Source organism: Xyrauchen texanus, chromosome 23, assembly GCF_025860055.1.
Source record: "Xyrauchen texanus isolate HMW12.3.18 chromosome 23, RBS_HiC_50CHRs, whole genome shotgun sequence".
In the NCBI taxonomy this organism is placed as follows: Eukaryota; Metazoa; Chordata; class Actinopteri; order Cypriniformes; family Catostomidae; genus Xyrauchen; species Xyrauchen texanus.
In genome coordinates, this window is record NC_068298.1 from 8,611,453 (window position 1) to 8,628,675 (window position 17,223).

Genomic DNA, 17,223 nt, shown 5'->3' on the forward strand with positions numbered 1-17,223 from the left:
CTATAAAAATAATATAAATAAAACAAATTCAGTACAGCAGACATAACCCATTTGTTCACATGATTACTATATTATATACTTTATTTTTTTTTATGACTAGAAATAAAACATTTAAATACAATGTAACAATAAAAAAACAAAACAATCTGCCCCCTCTACCAGCTGTGCAGTGTCAAGTGCAAAAACAACTCACTCCAGGGTGCACTGCTGGGGAATTTAGACTCTACTCTTGAAAAGGTTAATATTCAGCTTTACATTTACATTTATTCATTTGGCAGACGCTTTTATCCAAAGCGACTTACAAAAAGAGGAAGAACATCAGCTGAATCATCTTAGGGAGACAGTGGTACAAAAAGTGCCATATTACAAAGTTTTACTATCATCATAATAGTATACAAAACAGATTTAAGTGCAACAAGAAATGTAAATATATATATATTTTTTTTTTTTTTTTTTTTTTTTATTATTATTGACCGGTTAAGTGCTTTTGGAAAAGATGTGTTTTTAGCCGCTTTTTGAAGATAGAGAGTGAGTTAGCTTCCCGGATTGAGTTGGAAAGGTCATTCCACCACCGTGGTATGATGAAACTGAAAGTCCGGGAAAGTGTTTTGGTGCCTCTTTGTTTTGGTACGACAAGGCGACGTTCCTTAGCCGACCGCAGGCTTCTGGTGGGAACGTAGCTCTGCATAAATGTTTTTAGGTATGCTGGAGCAGACCCAGTGACTGTTTTATATGCCAGCATCAGGGCCTTGAATTTAATACGTGCATGAACCGGCAGCCAGTGGAGAGAGACAAAGAGTGGTGTAACATGTGCTCTCTTAGGTTCATTAAAGACCAGACGTGCTGCTGCATTCTGGATCATTTGGAGAGGTCTAATAGCACATGCAGGAAGGCCTGCAATGAGAGCATTACAGTAGTCCAGTCTAGTTATGACAAGGGACTGAACGAGCAGTTGTGTGGCATGTACAGAGAGGAAGGGTCTTATCTTCCTGATATTGTAGAGTGTAAATCTACAAGATCTTGCAGTTTTTGAAATGTGGTCTGTGAAATTTAGCTCATCATCAATGGTTACCCCTAGATTTCTGACCGCTTTGGAAGGCGAAACTGTAGTTGGACCCAGCTGCACGGTGATGTTGTGTTCAACAGCAGGGTTGGCTGGAAAGACAAGGAGTTCTGTCTTGGCAGGGTTGAGTTGAAGGTGGTGTTCCTTCATCCAGGCCGAGATGTCTGCCAGACAGGCAGCGATTCGAACGGTCACTGTGGTGTCGTTGGGCTGGAAAGACAAGTAGAGTTGGCGTGTCATCAGCGTAGCAGTGGTAAGAGAAACCATGTGACTGGATGATGGGTCCCAGTGATGTTGTGTATATGGAGAAGAGAAGTGGCCCAAGCACTGATCCCTGAGGTACCCCAGTAAGTAACTGGTGTGGCTTGGATACTTCCCCTCCATGCTACCTCAAAGGACCTTTCTGAGAGATAAGAGTTGAACCAGTCAAGCACAGTTCCAGTGATACCCAGTTTAGAGAGGGTGGAGAGTAGGATCTGATGGTTGACTGTGTCAAAGGCAGCAGAAAGGTCCAGCAAAATCAGAACGGATGATCTCGATTCAGCTCTCGCCAGTCTCAGCGACTCGATGACAGACAGCAGGGCAGTCTCAGTGGAGTGTCCACTTTTGAAGCCCGACTGATTGTCATCCAGCAGCTTGTTCTGTGAGAGATAGGCGGAGATCTGATTGAAAACTGCCCTTTCAAGTGTTTTTGCCATGAATGGGATGAGAGAGACTGGTCTGTAGTGTTCTATCTGTGTGGGGTTAAGTGCAGGTTTTTTCAGCAGTGGGGTTACTCGAGCCTGCTTAAATGTAGTGGGAAAAGTGCCTGCAAGAAGAGATGTGTTAATTATGTGTGTAAGTGCCGGTAGGATGGACGGAGAGATGGCCTGGAGAAGGTGTGATGGAATGGGGTCAAGGGAACAGGTTGTGGGGTGGTTGGAGAGGAGGAGTTTAGAGACCTCAGTGTCAGTTAAAGGAGAGAACATAGTGAAAGAAGGGTTGCATACAGGAGCCAGGTGTTTGACAGGGTGTGGTGCTGTGAATGTATTGCTGATGGCTGTAACCTTATCAGTAAAAAATGTGGCGAATATATCTGCTGTCAGTGATGTGTCAGGTGGTGGAGGGGAGGGCAGAGAAGTGTGTTAAATGTTCTAAACAAGCTACGAGTGTCTGTGGTGCTGTTGATTTTGGTCTGGTAATATGAAGTTTTTGCAGTTTTAACGTTATTTGAAAAAGTTGCGAGCAGAAGCTGATATTTACCTAGATCAGCTGGATCTTTAGATTTCCGCCATCTCCTCTCAGCTGCCCTGAGAACAGTCCGATGTTCACGAAGGATGTCAGACAGCCAGGGGCTGGGTGGTGTAGTCCGTGCTGGTCTAGAGGAGAGAGGACAGATGTTGTCTAGACAGGTTGTTAAAGTAGAGCTAAGTGTGTCTGTGGCAGTGTTCACATCAAGCATGGAAAATACATTTATTGTGGGAAGAGAGGCAGAGACATCAGTGGAAAGGCGAGAGGGTGAGAGGGAACGGAGGTTACGGCGAAAGGAAACCAAAGGTGGGGTCGGTTTTACAATGGATGGGAGAATCATGTTGAATTGAACAAAGTAGTGATCAGAAACATGTAAAGGTGTAACAAGAATATTAGAGGTGGTACAGTTACGTGTAAAAATGAGGTCCAGCTGGTTGCCCGACCTGTGAGTTGCTGTGGTGTGTAGTCTTTCCAAGTCAAATGAGGCCAGAAGAGTATTCAGTTCAATGGCCTGGGGTTTGTCCTGGTGTATGTTGAAATCACCAAGAACCACAAGTGGCCTGCCATCCTCTGGCAAGGAGGACAGCAGGACATCCAATTCCTCAAGAAAGCTTGTCAGCTGACCTGGGGGCTGATAGATGACAACAACATGTATTTTTGTGGGTTGCATTGTAGTAATGGCATGGAATTCAAAAGATGTATTGTTACATAGTGAAGCATGTGGTGAAAAAGTCCAGTTATTATGAATGAGCAAACCTGTTCCCCCACCCCTACCAGTATGTCGAGGGGTGTGGGAGAAGGAGAAGTTGTTAGAGAGAGCAGCAGGTGTTGCTGTATCCTCAGGACGTATCCATGTCTCTGTCAGTGCCAGGATGCTGAGGGTGGACTGCGTGGCTAAAGCCGGAATGAAGGCAGCTTTGTTCACAGCAGACTGGCAGTTCCAGAGTCCCACTGAGAACGAGAGTGGAGCAGGTGTTGAAGTGCAAAGCGGCCGTAGGTTGTGTGGGTTGCGTTTTGTCTTGCATCTGTATCTTGTGAACGGTCTACAACAGATAACAGGGATGTGCTTGAAGGCATGTGTTATTAGTGAACTAGACATGTTAGTATGTATGTATAAGTAAAATAATAAAAGAGATAGAATAGAAAAATACTTAAGTGCTTTGGTGAGTAGTGCCTTGTCGGTGTCCTTGCTCGGTGGACTCGCACAGGTAGACTCGCTGGTCTTTACCCAAGTAGGTCTTCACACAAGGAGGGCTTCACACGAGGGCCACCACTTCGCTGCCGCTTCGGCGTCAGCATTAAGTCCAATAAATAACAACTTTTACGAGCCGTTCAGTGGAAAAAAAGCAGCCACGCCTTAATGCTACTTATCACAACAAAGCTAGTCACGTGGTCACCCGAAACCGAAACTCAGGGTTGCGCGGAACAAACGCAACTTCTGTACAGCGCAAATAAATTATGCTGCACTTAGCAATAAATAATACTCTGAAACCAGTGAAGCACTGTTTGCAGACACTAAAACGACGAAAGTTTTACACACACACAGGATAACCAACCCGAAGTCTAAGCAAATCTAGCAACGAATCCTACGTGACAAGTTTAAACAAGTCTAGCAATTCTATCAGCGAATACTATGGGACAAGTCAACACAAATATAGCGCGACACACCAAACACACGCCTAAGCTGACCCGCGTTAAAGACAGTAAACAAACAGCACCTGATCTAGCAATGAATACCACTATAACAACGTTAAAAACAATGAAATAAACACACTTACATACAACTGCAGACTCCTGTAGATAGATCGCTTCTCCTGAATGACTATGTTTCTAACAGTTTAAATAGTTTACCTGGCGCTGGCCACGCCTTAATGCTACTTATCACAACAAAGCTAGTCACGTGGTCACCCGAAACCGAAACTCAGGGTTGCGCGGGAACAAACGCAACTTCTGTACAGCGCAAATAAATTATGCTGCACTTAGCAATAAATAATACTCTGAAACCAGTGAAGCACTGTTTGCAGACACTAAAACGACGAAAGTTTTACACACACACAGGATAACCAACCCGAAGTCTAAGCAAATCTAGCAACGAATCCTACGTGACAAGTTTAAACAAGTCTAGCAATTCTATCAGCGAATACTATGGGACAAGTCAACACAAATATAGCGCAGACACACCAAACACACGTCTAAGCGACCCGCGTTAAAGACAGTAAACAAACAGCACCTGATCTAGCAATGAATACCACTATAACAACGTTAAAAACAATGAAATAAACACACTTACATACAACTGCAGACTCCTGTAGATAGATCGCTTCTCCTGAATGACTATGTTTCTAACAGTTTAAATAGTTTACCTGGCGCTGGCCACGCCTTAATGCTACTTATCACAACAAAGCTAGTCACGTGGTCACCCGAAACCGAAACTCAGGGTTGCGCGGGAACAAACGCAACTTCTGTACAGCGCAAATAAATTATGCTGCACTTAGCAATAAATAATACTCTGAAACCAGTGAAGCACTGTTTGCAGACACTAAAACGACGAAAGTTTTACACACACACAGGATAACCAACCCGAAGTCTAAGCAAATCTAGCAACGAATCCTACGTGACAAGTTTAAACAAGTCTAGCAATTCTATCAGCGAATACTATGGGACAAGTCAACACAAATATAGCGCGCACACACCAAACACACGCCTAAGCGACCCGCGTTAAAGACAGTAAACAAACAGCACCTGATCTAGCAATGAATACCACTATAACAACGTTAAAAACAATGAAATAAACACACTTACATACAACTGCAGACTCCTGTAGATAGATCGCTTCTCCTGAATGACTATGTTTCTAACAGTTTAAATAGTTTACCTGGCGCTGGCCACGCCTTAATGCTACTTATCACAACAAAGCTAGTCACGTGGTCACCCGAAACCGAAACTCAGGGTTGCGCGGGAACAAACGCAACTTCTGTACAGCGCAAATAAATTATGCTGCACTTAGCAATAAATAATACTCTGAAACCAGTGAAGCACTGTTTGCAGACACTAAAACGACGAAAGTTTTACACACACACAGGATAACCAACCCGAAGTCTAAGCAAATCTAGCAACGAATCCTACGTGACAAGTTTAAACAAGTCTAGCAATTCTATCAGCGAATACTATGGGACAAGTCAACACAAATATAGCGCGACACACCAAACACACGTCTAAGCGACCCGCGTTAAAGACAGTAAACAAACAGCACCTGATCTAGCAATGAATACCACTATAACAACGTTAAAAACAATGAAATAAACACACTTACATACAACTGCAGACTCCTGTAGATAGATCGCTTCTCCTGAATGACTATGTTTCTAACAGTTTAAATAGTTTACCTGGCGCTGGCCACGCCTTAATGCTACTTATCACAACAAAGCTAGTCACGTGGTCACCCGAAACCGAAACTCAGGGTTGCGCGGGAACAAACGCAACTTCTGTACAGCGCAAATAAATTATGCTGCACTTAGCAATAAATAATACTCTGAAACCAGTGAAGCACTGTTTGCAGACACTAAAACGACGAAAGTTTTACACACACACAGGATAACCAACCCGAAGTCTAAGCAAATCTAGCAACGAATCCTACGTGACAAGTTTAAACAAGTCTAGCAATTCTATCAGCGAATACTATGGGACAAGTCAACACAAATATAGCGCGCACACACCAAACACACGTCTAAGCTGACCCGCGTTAAAGACAGTAAACAAACAGCACCTGATCTAGCAATGAATACCACTATAACAACGTTAAAAACAATGAAATAAACACACTTACATACAACTGCAGACTCCTGTAGATAGATCGCTTCTCCTGAATGACTATGTTTCTAACAGTTTAAATAGTTTACCTGGCGCTGGCCACGCCTTAATGCTACTTATCACAACAAAGCTAGTCACGTGGTCACCCGAAACCGAAACTCAGGGTTGCGCGGGAACAAACGCAACTTCTGTACAGCGCAAATAAATTATGCTGCACTTAGCAATAAATAATACTCTGAAACCAGTGAAGCACTGTTTGCAGACACTAAAACGACGAAAGTTTTACACACACACAGGATAACCAACCCGAAGTCTAAGCAAATCTAGCAACGAATCCTACGTGACAAGTTTAAACAAGTCTAGCAATTCTATCAGCGAATACTATGGGACAAGTCAACACAAATATAGCGCGCACACACCAAACACACGTCTAAGCGACCCGCGTTAAAGACAGTAAACAAACAGCACCTGATCTAGCAATGAATACCACTATAACAACGTTAAAAACAATGAAATAAACACACTTACATACAACTGCAGACTCCTGTAGATAGATCGCTTCTCCATACTTTATTAACACACTTTATTAACACACATATTTAACACACTTTATTAAAGCATTATTGCAAAATGTATTTGTGTAATGATAATTATACATTTCTCAAAATAAAATGCTTTCAGTCATAACATTACTGGTACAGAGGCATAAAGTGAGCTGGCTGTTATAGAATAATTGTTAATCAGTAATGCTAATGTGCAATATTGAAAGAAAAACAGTGTGGTTCATAAGAATAAGACCATTTGAATAATTTCCTTTTATTTGTATTATTTACTGTACATATTATTCTTATAAAAATTCAATATAACAGGGATAACAAATTAAGGATATCAAGAGTATATTTGAAAAATTACATGAATTTCAAAATGTCTTAGTATTTGGTATGCTGTTTTGCTATCATGAAAAATTGCATTCAAGCTGGCATAGATGTACTTCACAATTTTGTTCAAAACCTGATGATCCATGTTATTCCAACATGATTTGAGAATGGTTCAAAAAGCATAATTTATGTTTCAGTGGAAGCAAATCTGACCTAAATAGAGTTACACTTGATTACTGACCTATAAGTAGTGCAAACTCTTGTGCATAAATATGTGTACTTCTTTTAACAGTGTGCCTTGATTAGAATTTTAAAAAATATAATTTTTTTTACAGGTTCAAAGAAACAAAAAAAGTCCCATATCCAATGTGATCTATGACTTTTAGACCCAACTGCATGTATTTTTAGACCATTGCATCGCAAGCCCAAATGCATTGTGTGACAGACATCCAAACAATGCCAAGCTGCCAGGGGGTATCAGAACAGATTTAGATGACGTAAAACAAATGAGTCATTCAGCATCTTATGTTTACAATAAACAAATTTCAAATACGTTAGTATGGTTTAAGCTTTCGAAAACAACTGTGTGCAGATGGCACAATATCTATTTCTGAATTTACTGGAAATCACTTTGCACCCCTAACAGATGCTAGAGTAAGGTTATTCAGCTAGCCTATATATGTTACCTCATCAACAATGACCTTATTAATCATGAGGGTTTTAACTAATGACTACAGACATAAGTGAAATGACTATACCTTAATCTCGTCATATATGTTGATTGATGATCTCTAATTTGTGGAATAATAGTGACACAAAGAAAGATGAATGAAAGATAATGTGAGTTATGATTTCAAGATATTCTCTTGTGTCTTATTGACAGGCGGTCTGATTTGATCAAGTTGGATAGTGTCTTCAGTATAAATTTGGCTATAGTGACTTGGGCTAATTGTCTTCCTTTTTCTTGGCCATCGTGTTTGTTGCTGCATGTAATCAATAATTGATGAGAGCTCACCTCATGCCTGAAGGAGTTTTGCAATTGCACCTTAAGCTGGGTCTTGTTAACACTATGTCATTAATTAATTCACAATTTTTACTTCAATAAATCAATAAATAAAATCATACACAGAGTGGAATGCAAAATTAACTCCAATGCAACTTGGATAAAAAATTATAATAATACATAAATAAAGTTGTGCTTTTGCTACCAAAAAAATCCTATTGGTGCAATCTTTTACTATCAGTGTGTGTATGTGTGTGTGTGTGTGTGTGTGTGTGTGTGTGTGTGTGTGTGTGTGTGTGTGTGTGTGTGTGTGTGTGTGTGTGTGTGTGTTGTAACATAGTGACAATTATTATTCCCATGTAAGATGGTACTGTCATTATCAGTGTGCACATTTAAATTCACATCCTTTCTCTGTGTGGTAAATTTGAAGGATGCTGTCCACATTATTGCAAAATGATTTTAGGGGAAAGTTTACATTTACTCACTCCTCTTTCAATGTCAATAAATTATAATTCCTGTCTAACCAAGATATTAAAAATGTATTGTTTTAATTAAAGATGTATCAAATTAACATATTTTGGGACATGCATGGATGCAAGGGGCATCAGCAACTCAAGGGGGTCAGCGGGGGTTAGATGTAACAGGACAGATAGCCAGCCAGACATAGATAGATAGATAGATAGATAGATAGATAGATAGATAGATAGATAGATAGATAGATAGATAGATAGATAGATAGATAGATAGATAGATAGATACATACATAAAAAAACAAAAAACAACAACAAACACACATTTGGGAAGCTACTAGCGCCTCCTAGTGGAGTCTTATGTTTAGAACAGCAATTTTCCATGCCTGTTTAAAACAAAAACTTCTCAAGTCAGAAACTTTAATTAACAAAAAACATCACACAGAAAATCTCCAGCAACCCACATTATATATGATTGTTCATTTATTTATTATTTTCTCTATGATATTATTTATTTATGTTTGTTCTACAAATTTAGGCTTAAAGCATACTGATCAAAAATATTTGTAAGATTTTATTTTTTGAATAGCAGAATTTACATGCTTGATAGGACACAACATAACCTACATAAAAAAGATTAAAACAAAATATAGCAAGTAAATAAACATACAAAACCATATAATATAACAACAACAGCGATAATAATAATACACAAATTCGATCTTGAAACGAACAGAGGATAGACTAGAGTATAGACTAGGCTACATTTCATACTGTATATAATATAATAATAATAATATGTATATTTATATGAATAATATTTTGTTGTTGTTGCATCCACTCATGCCCACTTTTGACTGGTGACGTCTGAATTTCACGCAGATCTCACACACTCTCTCATCCAGCGCGCGCACATACACACACACACACACACACACACACACACACACACACACACACACACACACACACACACACACACACACACACACACACACACACACACACACACACACACACTGCTGGTGGGAGTAAGTGAGCAAGCGCGGAGTCCATCTCTCCTCACTGTGAAACTCGGTCGCCTCGCGCTCAGTTATCCTAAGCATCAAGCACCGTGAAGCTGACTATCGCCATGCGGGATCACAGGCGTGTGAAGTTGCTTTAATGTGAATATCTTTCGGACTCAAGGTGAAAAAGACAGTTTAAGCGACTCGGTGCGCACCGCGCTGCCTCGGATGCGCTTGAAACTGCTGCATTAATGCTTGCTCATTACACCGGGATTTCACTATCATCGCGAAGGACGACGATGTGTTTGGTCCAGCAGCGGTCACAATGCTCTCGGTGATGGGTCTCTCCTCTATTTCACCTTTTGGGATTTAAGGAGGGCCAATGGAGAGCCGTGCGCTCCTGTGCGCCTTTTGAGAAACATTTGCGTCCTCTTCATTTGGCGTCGTGCGTGCCTGTTTTGAGTTTTGCACATTAATGCTGTGGCTTTCAGCATTGTTGCTGTAAAAATGCTGAACAACATTCTGTTACTAAGTGTTTTAACGGTCACCAGTTTCCCCTCTAAGACGGAGAGCCGCAAAACTTCCAAAGACATTTGCAAGAACCGGTGCGCTTGTGAGGAGAAGGAGAACGCGTTAAATATCAATTGCGAAAACAAGGGTTTCACCACGGTAGGACAGTTCCAGCCTCCACTAAACAAGATCAGCCAACTATTTCTGAATGGAAACTTTCTCACCAAACTGGGTCCAAACGAATTCCTCAATTATGGTAATGTAACATCTCTTCACTTAGGTAATAATGGCTTGCAAGAAATCAAAACAGGGGCGTTCAATGGGTTAAAAAACTTGAAGCGTCTTCATCTCAATAATAATAACTTGGAGATCATAAGAGAAGACACTTTTTCTGGTTTGGAGAGCTTGGAGTATTTGCAAGCTGATTATAATTATATTAGTGCCATAGAGGCAGGGGCGTTCAACAAACTGAATAAACTCAAAGTCCTGATAGTGAATGACAACCTTTTGCTCTCTCTGCCCAATAACATATTCCGCTTTGTCATGTTGACGCATTTGGATTTAAGGGGAAACCGACTGAAAACGCTGCCGTTTGCTGGCGTTCTTGAGCACATAGGTGGAATAATGGAAATTCAGCTGGAAGAGAACCCATGGAATTGCACTTGTGACCTCATACCCCTGAAAGCCTGGCTGGATACAATTTCGGTCTTCGTGGGGGATATCGTTTGCGAGACGCCGTTCAGACTCCACGGCAAAGATGTCACGCAGTTGATCAAGCAAGACCTTTGCCCCAGGCGCAACCTTGGAGACGCGAGTCACCGCGCAATGCAGCCGCCGTCTGATTCGCAATACCAGGGTCCGTCTCCGACCCTGCGGGCACGAGTCACACCAACGCGAGCACCAAAGGCCTCCCGTCCCCCAAAAATGAGATACCGTCCTACTCCGCGCGTCACGTCCGGCAGAGACAAACACGTTTTCGGGCCTATCATGGTGTACCAAACACGCTCCCCAGTTCCAATTACCTGCCCGAGCATTTGCGTGTGCACCTCACAAAATCCAGACAGTGGATTAAATATAAATTGTCAGGAGCGCAAACTTCAGAACATCTCTGAACTCCAACCCAAACCATCTTATCCAAAGAAACTGCATTTGACCGGTAACTACTTACAAACCATATACAGAACAGATCTGACAGAGTACAGCTCCCTGGAGCTCCTGCATTTAGGGAATAACAGGATAGCAATCATTCAGGATGGAGCATTTGAGAATCTAACGAGTTTACGGAGGCTTTATCTAAATGGCAACTACATTGAAAGTCTTTCCCAGTCTCTCTTCGCTGGGCTGCAAAGCTTACAATATCTCTATCTGGAATACAACATCATTAAAGAGATTTTACCTCACACCTTTAACTCGCTCCACAATCTGCAGCTATTGTTTCTTAATAATAACCTACTGAGATCTCTTCCCGACAATGTGTTTGGAGGTACGATGCTGACAAGGCTTAATCTTAGAAACAATCATTTTTCACATCTCCCAGTGCGTGGGGTACTGGATCAGCTTTCTGCCTTCATTCAAATTGATCTCCAGGAGAATCCATGGGACTGCACCTGCGATATTGTGGAGCTTAAGAACTGGATGGAGCTGTCCAGCACCAGCGTGGTTGTGAACGAGATCACGTGTGATTCACCATCCAAGCATGCAGGCCGTCTCTTGCGCTCCCTCCGAAATGATGCCATCTGCCCCGAGACTGATGAGGTTCCTGTGACTAAATCCCCCACTGTAGTCAGTTCGAGCACTGACGCAACTCCGACTTCTGCTGTAACCCCCACAGACAGATTGCCAGAGATGCCCCCGGAGGTGCCCTTGTCCGTCCTCATCTTGGGCCTGCTCATTGTTTTCATTCTCTCAGTGTGCTTCGGGGCTGGATTGTTCGTGTTCGTCCTTAAACGTCGCAAGGGAGTGGATAGCATCCCCTCCAGTGCCAATAATCACTTGGACTTGAACTCTTTCCAAGTACAATACGGCTCTTACAATGCCAACGCCAACGCGGAAAAGGCCACAGAGAGCCACGTTTACAACTACATCCCTCCACCGGTGGGTCAGATGTGTCAGAATCCCATTTACATGCAAAAGGAGAGTGAGCAAGTGGCCTATTTTAGGAACCTGAAAGAGTTGAGCTTTAGCACGCTTGACCCCAAGAAGGAGGAGCTTGATCGCAGCCCGGCTTTCACGATAAGCACAGTGGAGTTCATTGACAAGCAGCCATGTGCCAATCGCGAACCGGAGCTGCTTTATCAGAACATTGTGGAGAGAGCAAAAGATCTGCCCCAGTCAGGGCCACTCAGCTATAACTTTTGCACTTTACCCAAAAAATCATTTATCCCTCCATATGAAACAGCCCGACGACACAACCAGGACCGATTAAACAAAACTGTGCTCTACGGGACCCCCAGAAAATATGCAGCACAGTTCAAAAACGAGCATCCGTTGCTATCCAACAAGCTAAAAACGGAGCCGGACTACCTCGAAGTTCTGGAAAAACAAACTGCGATGAGTCAGTTGTAGACTTGAGTGCTCGTGCACCCGTCTCATCTGTGTATCTGATCACACAACAAGACAATGAACTCCATCACAAACCTAAGCCTCCCGTCTTACTTTGACAGGCTGTGTATATGCCCGCCATTTAAAGATGATATATTATTTTCTCTAAGGTTTAAATTATTTCTTCTACTTGAAACATAACGACTGTAGCTAGCAGTTGTCGCAAGAATATGTATAGCTTACAGCTTCATGCTTTTTTGTAATATGATATATACTATTTTCTCTCAGATGACAGGGTTGTGTAAATGACATTTATGTAGAATATGTCGGATGGTGAGTGCAACACAAATTCCTGTTTCCAAAAGTGCCTTTGCACTTGAAGAATTTTAACTCTGTTTTCTGCTAATCAAGTTTTTATATATATATATATATATATATATATATATATATATATATATATATATATATATATATATATGTGTGTGTGTGTGGTATTTTAAGACTCTTTATGTAAAATAGAATTATTTGTCCATTGCATTAAATGGAAAAAATAAGAACAAAAAATAAATATAAAAAAGTGAAATGGTACTCTGTTGTTGGGAAGAGTATTGTTTTATTCACCTTCAGCTCAAAAATCAGGATGTTAAAATATTATTTAAGCTTAAACTGAATTAGAGAAAAATGCAGAATTAAATTTCCTATGCAGTCGATTATACATGTGGACAAAGCAGTGTTCTGCGGCATGGCACAGAGCAATGTGTGTGTGTGTGTGTGTGTGTGTGTGTGTGTGTGTGTGTGTGTGTGTAGGTTGGGAGGGGCTCAGCTGACAGCCTATAAGAGGACCTGATTGTATTTATCTATTTTCTGTGCCTTTAAGCACAGTGAGTGAAGGACAAATGCTGCAGATATTTTATGCATTCTTTAGCCTATATATATATATATATATATATATATATATATATATATATATATATATATATATATTGTCTGTCTGACTTTCGTAGCATGACACAGCGACATTAAGATTGTTACTGAAGGATTGGATCTGTGTGACTCCTAAACAAGTCAGTTCATTCATGTTAAATGAATAGACAGAGTTAAATACAAGTTTAGCTCAATTGACAGAATTTGTGGCATACTATTGATTACCACAAAACACATTTTGACCCTACTTTGCTTTAAAAAAGCAAAAAATCAGGGTTACATTTAGGCACTTACAATGGAAGTGAATGGGAGCTAATTTTGTAATATTAAAATACTCACTGTTTCAACATTATAGCCACAACATAACCAATATGCATGTAACATGATTTTAGCATACAAACTTTTTATATGTAAAGTTATAGCCAATTTTACAACTTAGCTGCCATGACTTTAAACAACTTTGAAGCTTAAATAATATATTTAAAAAAAATAAAAATAATGTAAGTTCTTTTATTATTAGATTCACATTTCTGCCTTTAAATCCTCCTAAATGTGGCCCCATTTACTTCCATTGTAAGTGCCTCACTGTAACCCAGATGTTTGCTTTTTTTTTCTTTTTTTTTAAGAAAAGGGGGGAATGAGTCAAAATACAGTTTTATAGTGATCAATATTATGCCACAAATGCTGTTGATTGAGCTTAACATATTAACGTATTGAACCCAGAATATTCCTTTAAGATTTAAACCAGATTGCTTTTGACAGTTGGTAATAACAGTCGCTGTCCAAGGTGCTAAACCTGTTTGCATTGGTTGGTACAGCTATTATTGGTGCTGAATTTTGAGGCAAATCTAAATATGCATGAACTTAAATCAATAAAAAATTAACACATTGAGGTTATTTACTGCATGCATGAGCTCTTCTGAGATTTTGTACAATCTCAGTAGCATGGTTCATGTTTGTATTGATTGGTTGATTTATTTTTGTGAAATTTGTTCTCATTTGTTTAGGCCTACATACATGCAAATGAGAGCCTATACTTTTAGTGACATGTACAAAAGCAGGTCAGTTTACTTTAAATTGTCATTATCCTGTTGACTGTTTGCAATAAGTCTGAGTGGATTGAGTTTAAGTGAGGCTATCTCTATCCCCTATGGAGAAAAATAATGTGCACACTGCTACACTGCTTGTGATGTTAAAGAATGCTTTTCAACCAGTCTCATATAGAGTGATTTCCTTTCCCTCGTACAATGGGGCTCTGTGTAGCCGTTTCCTGGTGTGGCTGAGAATGACTACACATGCCTTGCACATCAATGAGAGGCCTGACCAGCAGAACACTTGCTGTTCTAAATAGAGACGTCATGCCTTGATTTGAAATAAATTGTGAGCTCTAATCGTTTTACGCAGAATGTGAGGGAGCCAGGCTGTTTCATTAAATGCACATGCATTGAGTTCATTTCTGTGCATGCAATATTTTATTTATTTTTTATTGTGTGCATGTGGTCTTAAGAGTTTAAAATCCATCTTCTCTTGCAAATCGGGTTGCAAGAATACATTGCAGGTATATAATATTCCAGACAAGCATTATGATAGCTTCCTTGTTGTTATGTGGAGATTGGGATGGAATACTACAGGCTGATTGAAGAGAGAGTCCTGTAGACCTAGAGCACCAGCAGTGCTGCAGCACTTTTGATGCCAGTGGCAAGATTTATGTCAAGCAGTTTGAAGGTAGTTGGCTCCAGATTCAAATCGATGGGAGTTATACTAGATGCTTGCTGCTGGGGGCTTGTCCCCAAGCTATTCTGGCTCACTTTGGCTATGCTTTCAGGTAGTTTCCAAGTTTTCTCATATGAATAACTATCTCCACTTCCCTCTTTGCACCTTTGCTTTGTGGGTTGGGGACTTCGAGAAAGAGTAAGTCATTTTTTTTCTTTTTTCTAATGATATATTCATGATGGCTGGAACTTTGATTCACCAGTCAGGGTCCAAATCTCTTTAGTAACTGCTCAGCCTACAGGCACATTCATTTTCTTGGTAGAGCTGTGAGGTCTGAACTGGAATGGCACAGCGAGGCACCGGATATTAAGCTTTTTGATTGACTTATTCTCATTATTATGTGCATTATGTAATGTCGGAGCAAATGGAAGCCTTTTGGGCCTCAAAAATCTGATGACTCACATTCTTTACATGTTCTGTCTGTTGTGGTTTTGTATAGTTTTGTGCTCCATGTTGCAAATACTTCCATGTGGCTGAGAAACCATTGGTAATTGATGCTTAACAAGGGATGGTTCACCCATAAAAGGAAAATTATGTCATCATTTACTCACCCTTGTGTCGTTCCAAACTTGAATGACTTTCTTCTCTGAAGCAAAAAAGGAGATGTATACTGAATGTCACATGTAGCCTCACCATTCACTTTCATTGCATCTTTTTTCCATACAATGAAAGAGAATGAGGACTGAGTCTATCTCTGAAATACTGCCTAACATCTTCTTTGTGTTCCATGGAAAAAATAATAGTTATGCAGGTTTGGAAGAACAGGAAGTCTATGACAGAATGTAGTTTTGGGTGAACTATCTAACTTTAACAACATACATGGGAATGTGTAATGGAAAGTTTATTTTTTAGGTGACTATATTTAAGGTCTCTATTTCTTTTTTCCTACCCTTATTTTAATTATTATTTATTTATATATTTAATTTTTTGGTCTGATTGTACTTTTCAAAGTACAAAGTGCCGTTTCTCATTTAATATGAGGTCATAGAACTTGTTTGCTTAGTATTTTTTTTTAAACTAGCTAAATTATTTTTAATAATTGAAATTATTTTTAATAGTTAAGCAAGTCATACTGCAGGACATATCAAAATTAAATGCTTTCATTCTTATATGAATGCATAATCAAGTGACTAGTGATTTCAAGTTTGCTGTATAGCTACTACTGAATGTGCCACAGACTCTGGAAATCAAGCATCCTCAAGGTACATTGAGAACCTAGATAGACCGGTGGTTCAGCTTGTGGATCCATAATTAAAAACATTGAGAGAATAGCCATCGAGGGGCCACTCAAGCCTGCTTGCAGTCATCTTGAGAGCTGCAATCAAACAAAGTGATTGTAGAGTGAATCATATCAGAGGAGTACTGTTGTGTGCCAAGACATGTAGACCCATAAATGATTTTACTGACTTTTCACTGCCTAACTAAACATGTTTGAAACAAGTTCATGTTTCAACATGAAAGCAACTCCACAAATTGTTTTTATGGCAACACTTAACAATAAGGTTGTATTCATTAACATGAGTTTTCAAGAACTAACAATGAACAATACGTTTACAGCACTTATTGATCTTGGTTCATGTTGATTTCAACACTTATCAATATTTTTTTATTTTTTATTTAATGTTGTACTGAATATGGAATACGTATCAACAATCATTAACTAATAATGAACTATTTTATTTTTTATAAGTTAACATTAACAAAGATGAATAAAAACAAAAAATACATTGTTCGTTGTTATTTTATGATGCTTAATGAATTGACTAATGTTAACATACTCATAGAACCTTATTGTAAAATTTTGCTGTTTTTAATTAAACAGGGTTTTTTTTTTTTAGATTAAAGATTAAAGCCAACATTAAATCATAGTTTCCTAATTTTGACCTTTTTACTTTCCTAATACACATGGTCTAATTGTGAATGATTTATTGGTGCATGCTACTCGAAAAAAATAAAATAAATTGTAAATGTAAAAGGTCTACACTTATACAGCACATTGTTAACCTTAACAATA

General features: G+C 39.7%; 2 protein-coding genes across 5 annotated transcripts; one reads left to right on the forward strand and one right to left on the reverse strand.

Annotated features, from left to right (window-relative positions):
* Window positions 1-1,096: 1,096 nt before the first annotated feature.
* On the reverse strand, window positions 1,097-3,648 carry LOC127662991 (uncharacterized). Of its 4 annotated transcripts, XR_007972947.1 has the most exons (5): window positions 3,445-3,648; window positions 3,050-3,336; window positions 2,737-2,917; window positions 2,306-2,421; window positions 1,097-1,273 (listed from the first exon to the last, which is right to left on the reverse strand). XR_007972947.1 is itself a non-coding variant. In XM_052154357.1 (4 exons), exons 1-4 carry the CDS (start codon window positions 3,390-3,392, stop codon window positions 1,140-1,142), a joined length of 756 nt encoding a protein of 251 aa, XP_052010317.1. In that variant the 5' UTR covers window positions 3,393-3,424; the 3' UTR covers window positions 1,097-1,139. The 4 variants fall into 4 exon arrangements, 3 of the variants coding, with proteins under 3 accessions (XP_052010317.1, XP_052010316.1, XP_052010318.1); XM_052154357.1 differs by lacking the exon at window positions 3,445-3,648 and having other exon boundaries at window positions 3,068-3,424; XM_052154356.1 differs by lacking the exon at window positions 3,445-3,648 and having other exon boundaries at window positions 3,050-3,424.
* Window positions 3,649-9,552: 5,904 nt separating this feature from the next.
* LOC127617126 (SLIT and NTRK-like protein 2) lies at window positions 9,553-12,850 on the forward strand. The gene has a single exon (XM_052089030.1). The coding sequence runs from the start codon at window positions 9,969-9,971 to the stop codon at window positions 12,534-12,536; it is 2,568 nt and encodes an 855-aa protein (XP_051944990.1). The 5' UTR covers window positions 9,553-9,968; the 3' UTR covers window positions 12,537-12,850.
* The last annotated feature ends 4,373 nt before the right edge of the window (window positions 12,851-17,223 follow it).

Bases quoted from the DNA above. Each gene is read 5' to 3' on its own strand.
- LOC127662991 (XM_052154356.1), bottom strand. From the start codon at position 3,392: ATGTCTAGTTCACTAATAACACATGCCTTCAAGCACATCCCTGTTATC. The intron at 2,918-3,049 runs GTTTGCTCATTC...ATCAGCCCCCAG, and splicing joins TGGTAGGGGTGGGGGAACAG to GTCAGCTGACAAGCTTTCTT. The intron at 1,274-2,305 runs GTAAATATCAGC...TTGTCTTTCCAG, and splicing joins TAAAGATCCAGCTGATCTAG to CCCAACGACACCACAGTGAC.
- LOC127617126 (XM_052089030.1), top strand. From the start codon at position 9,969: ATGCTGAACAACATTCTGTTACTAAGTGTTTTAACGGTCACCAGTTTC.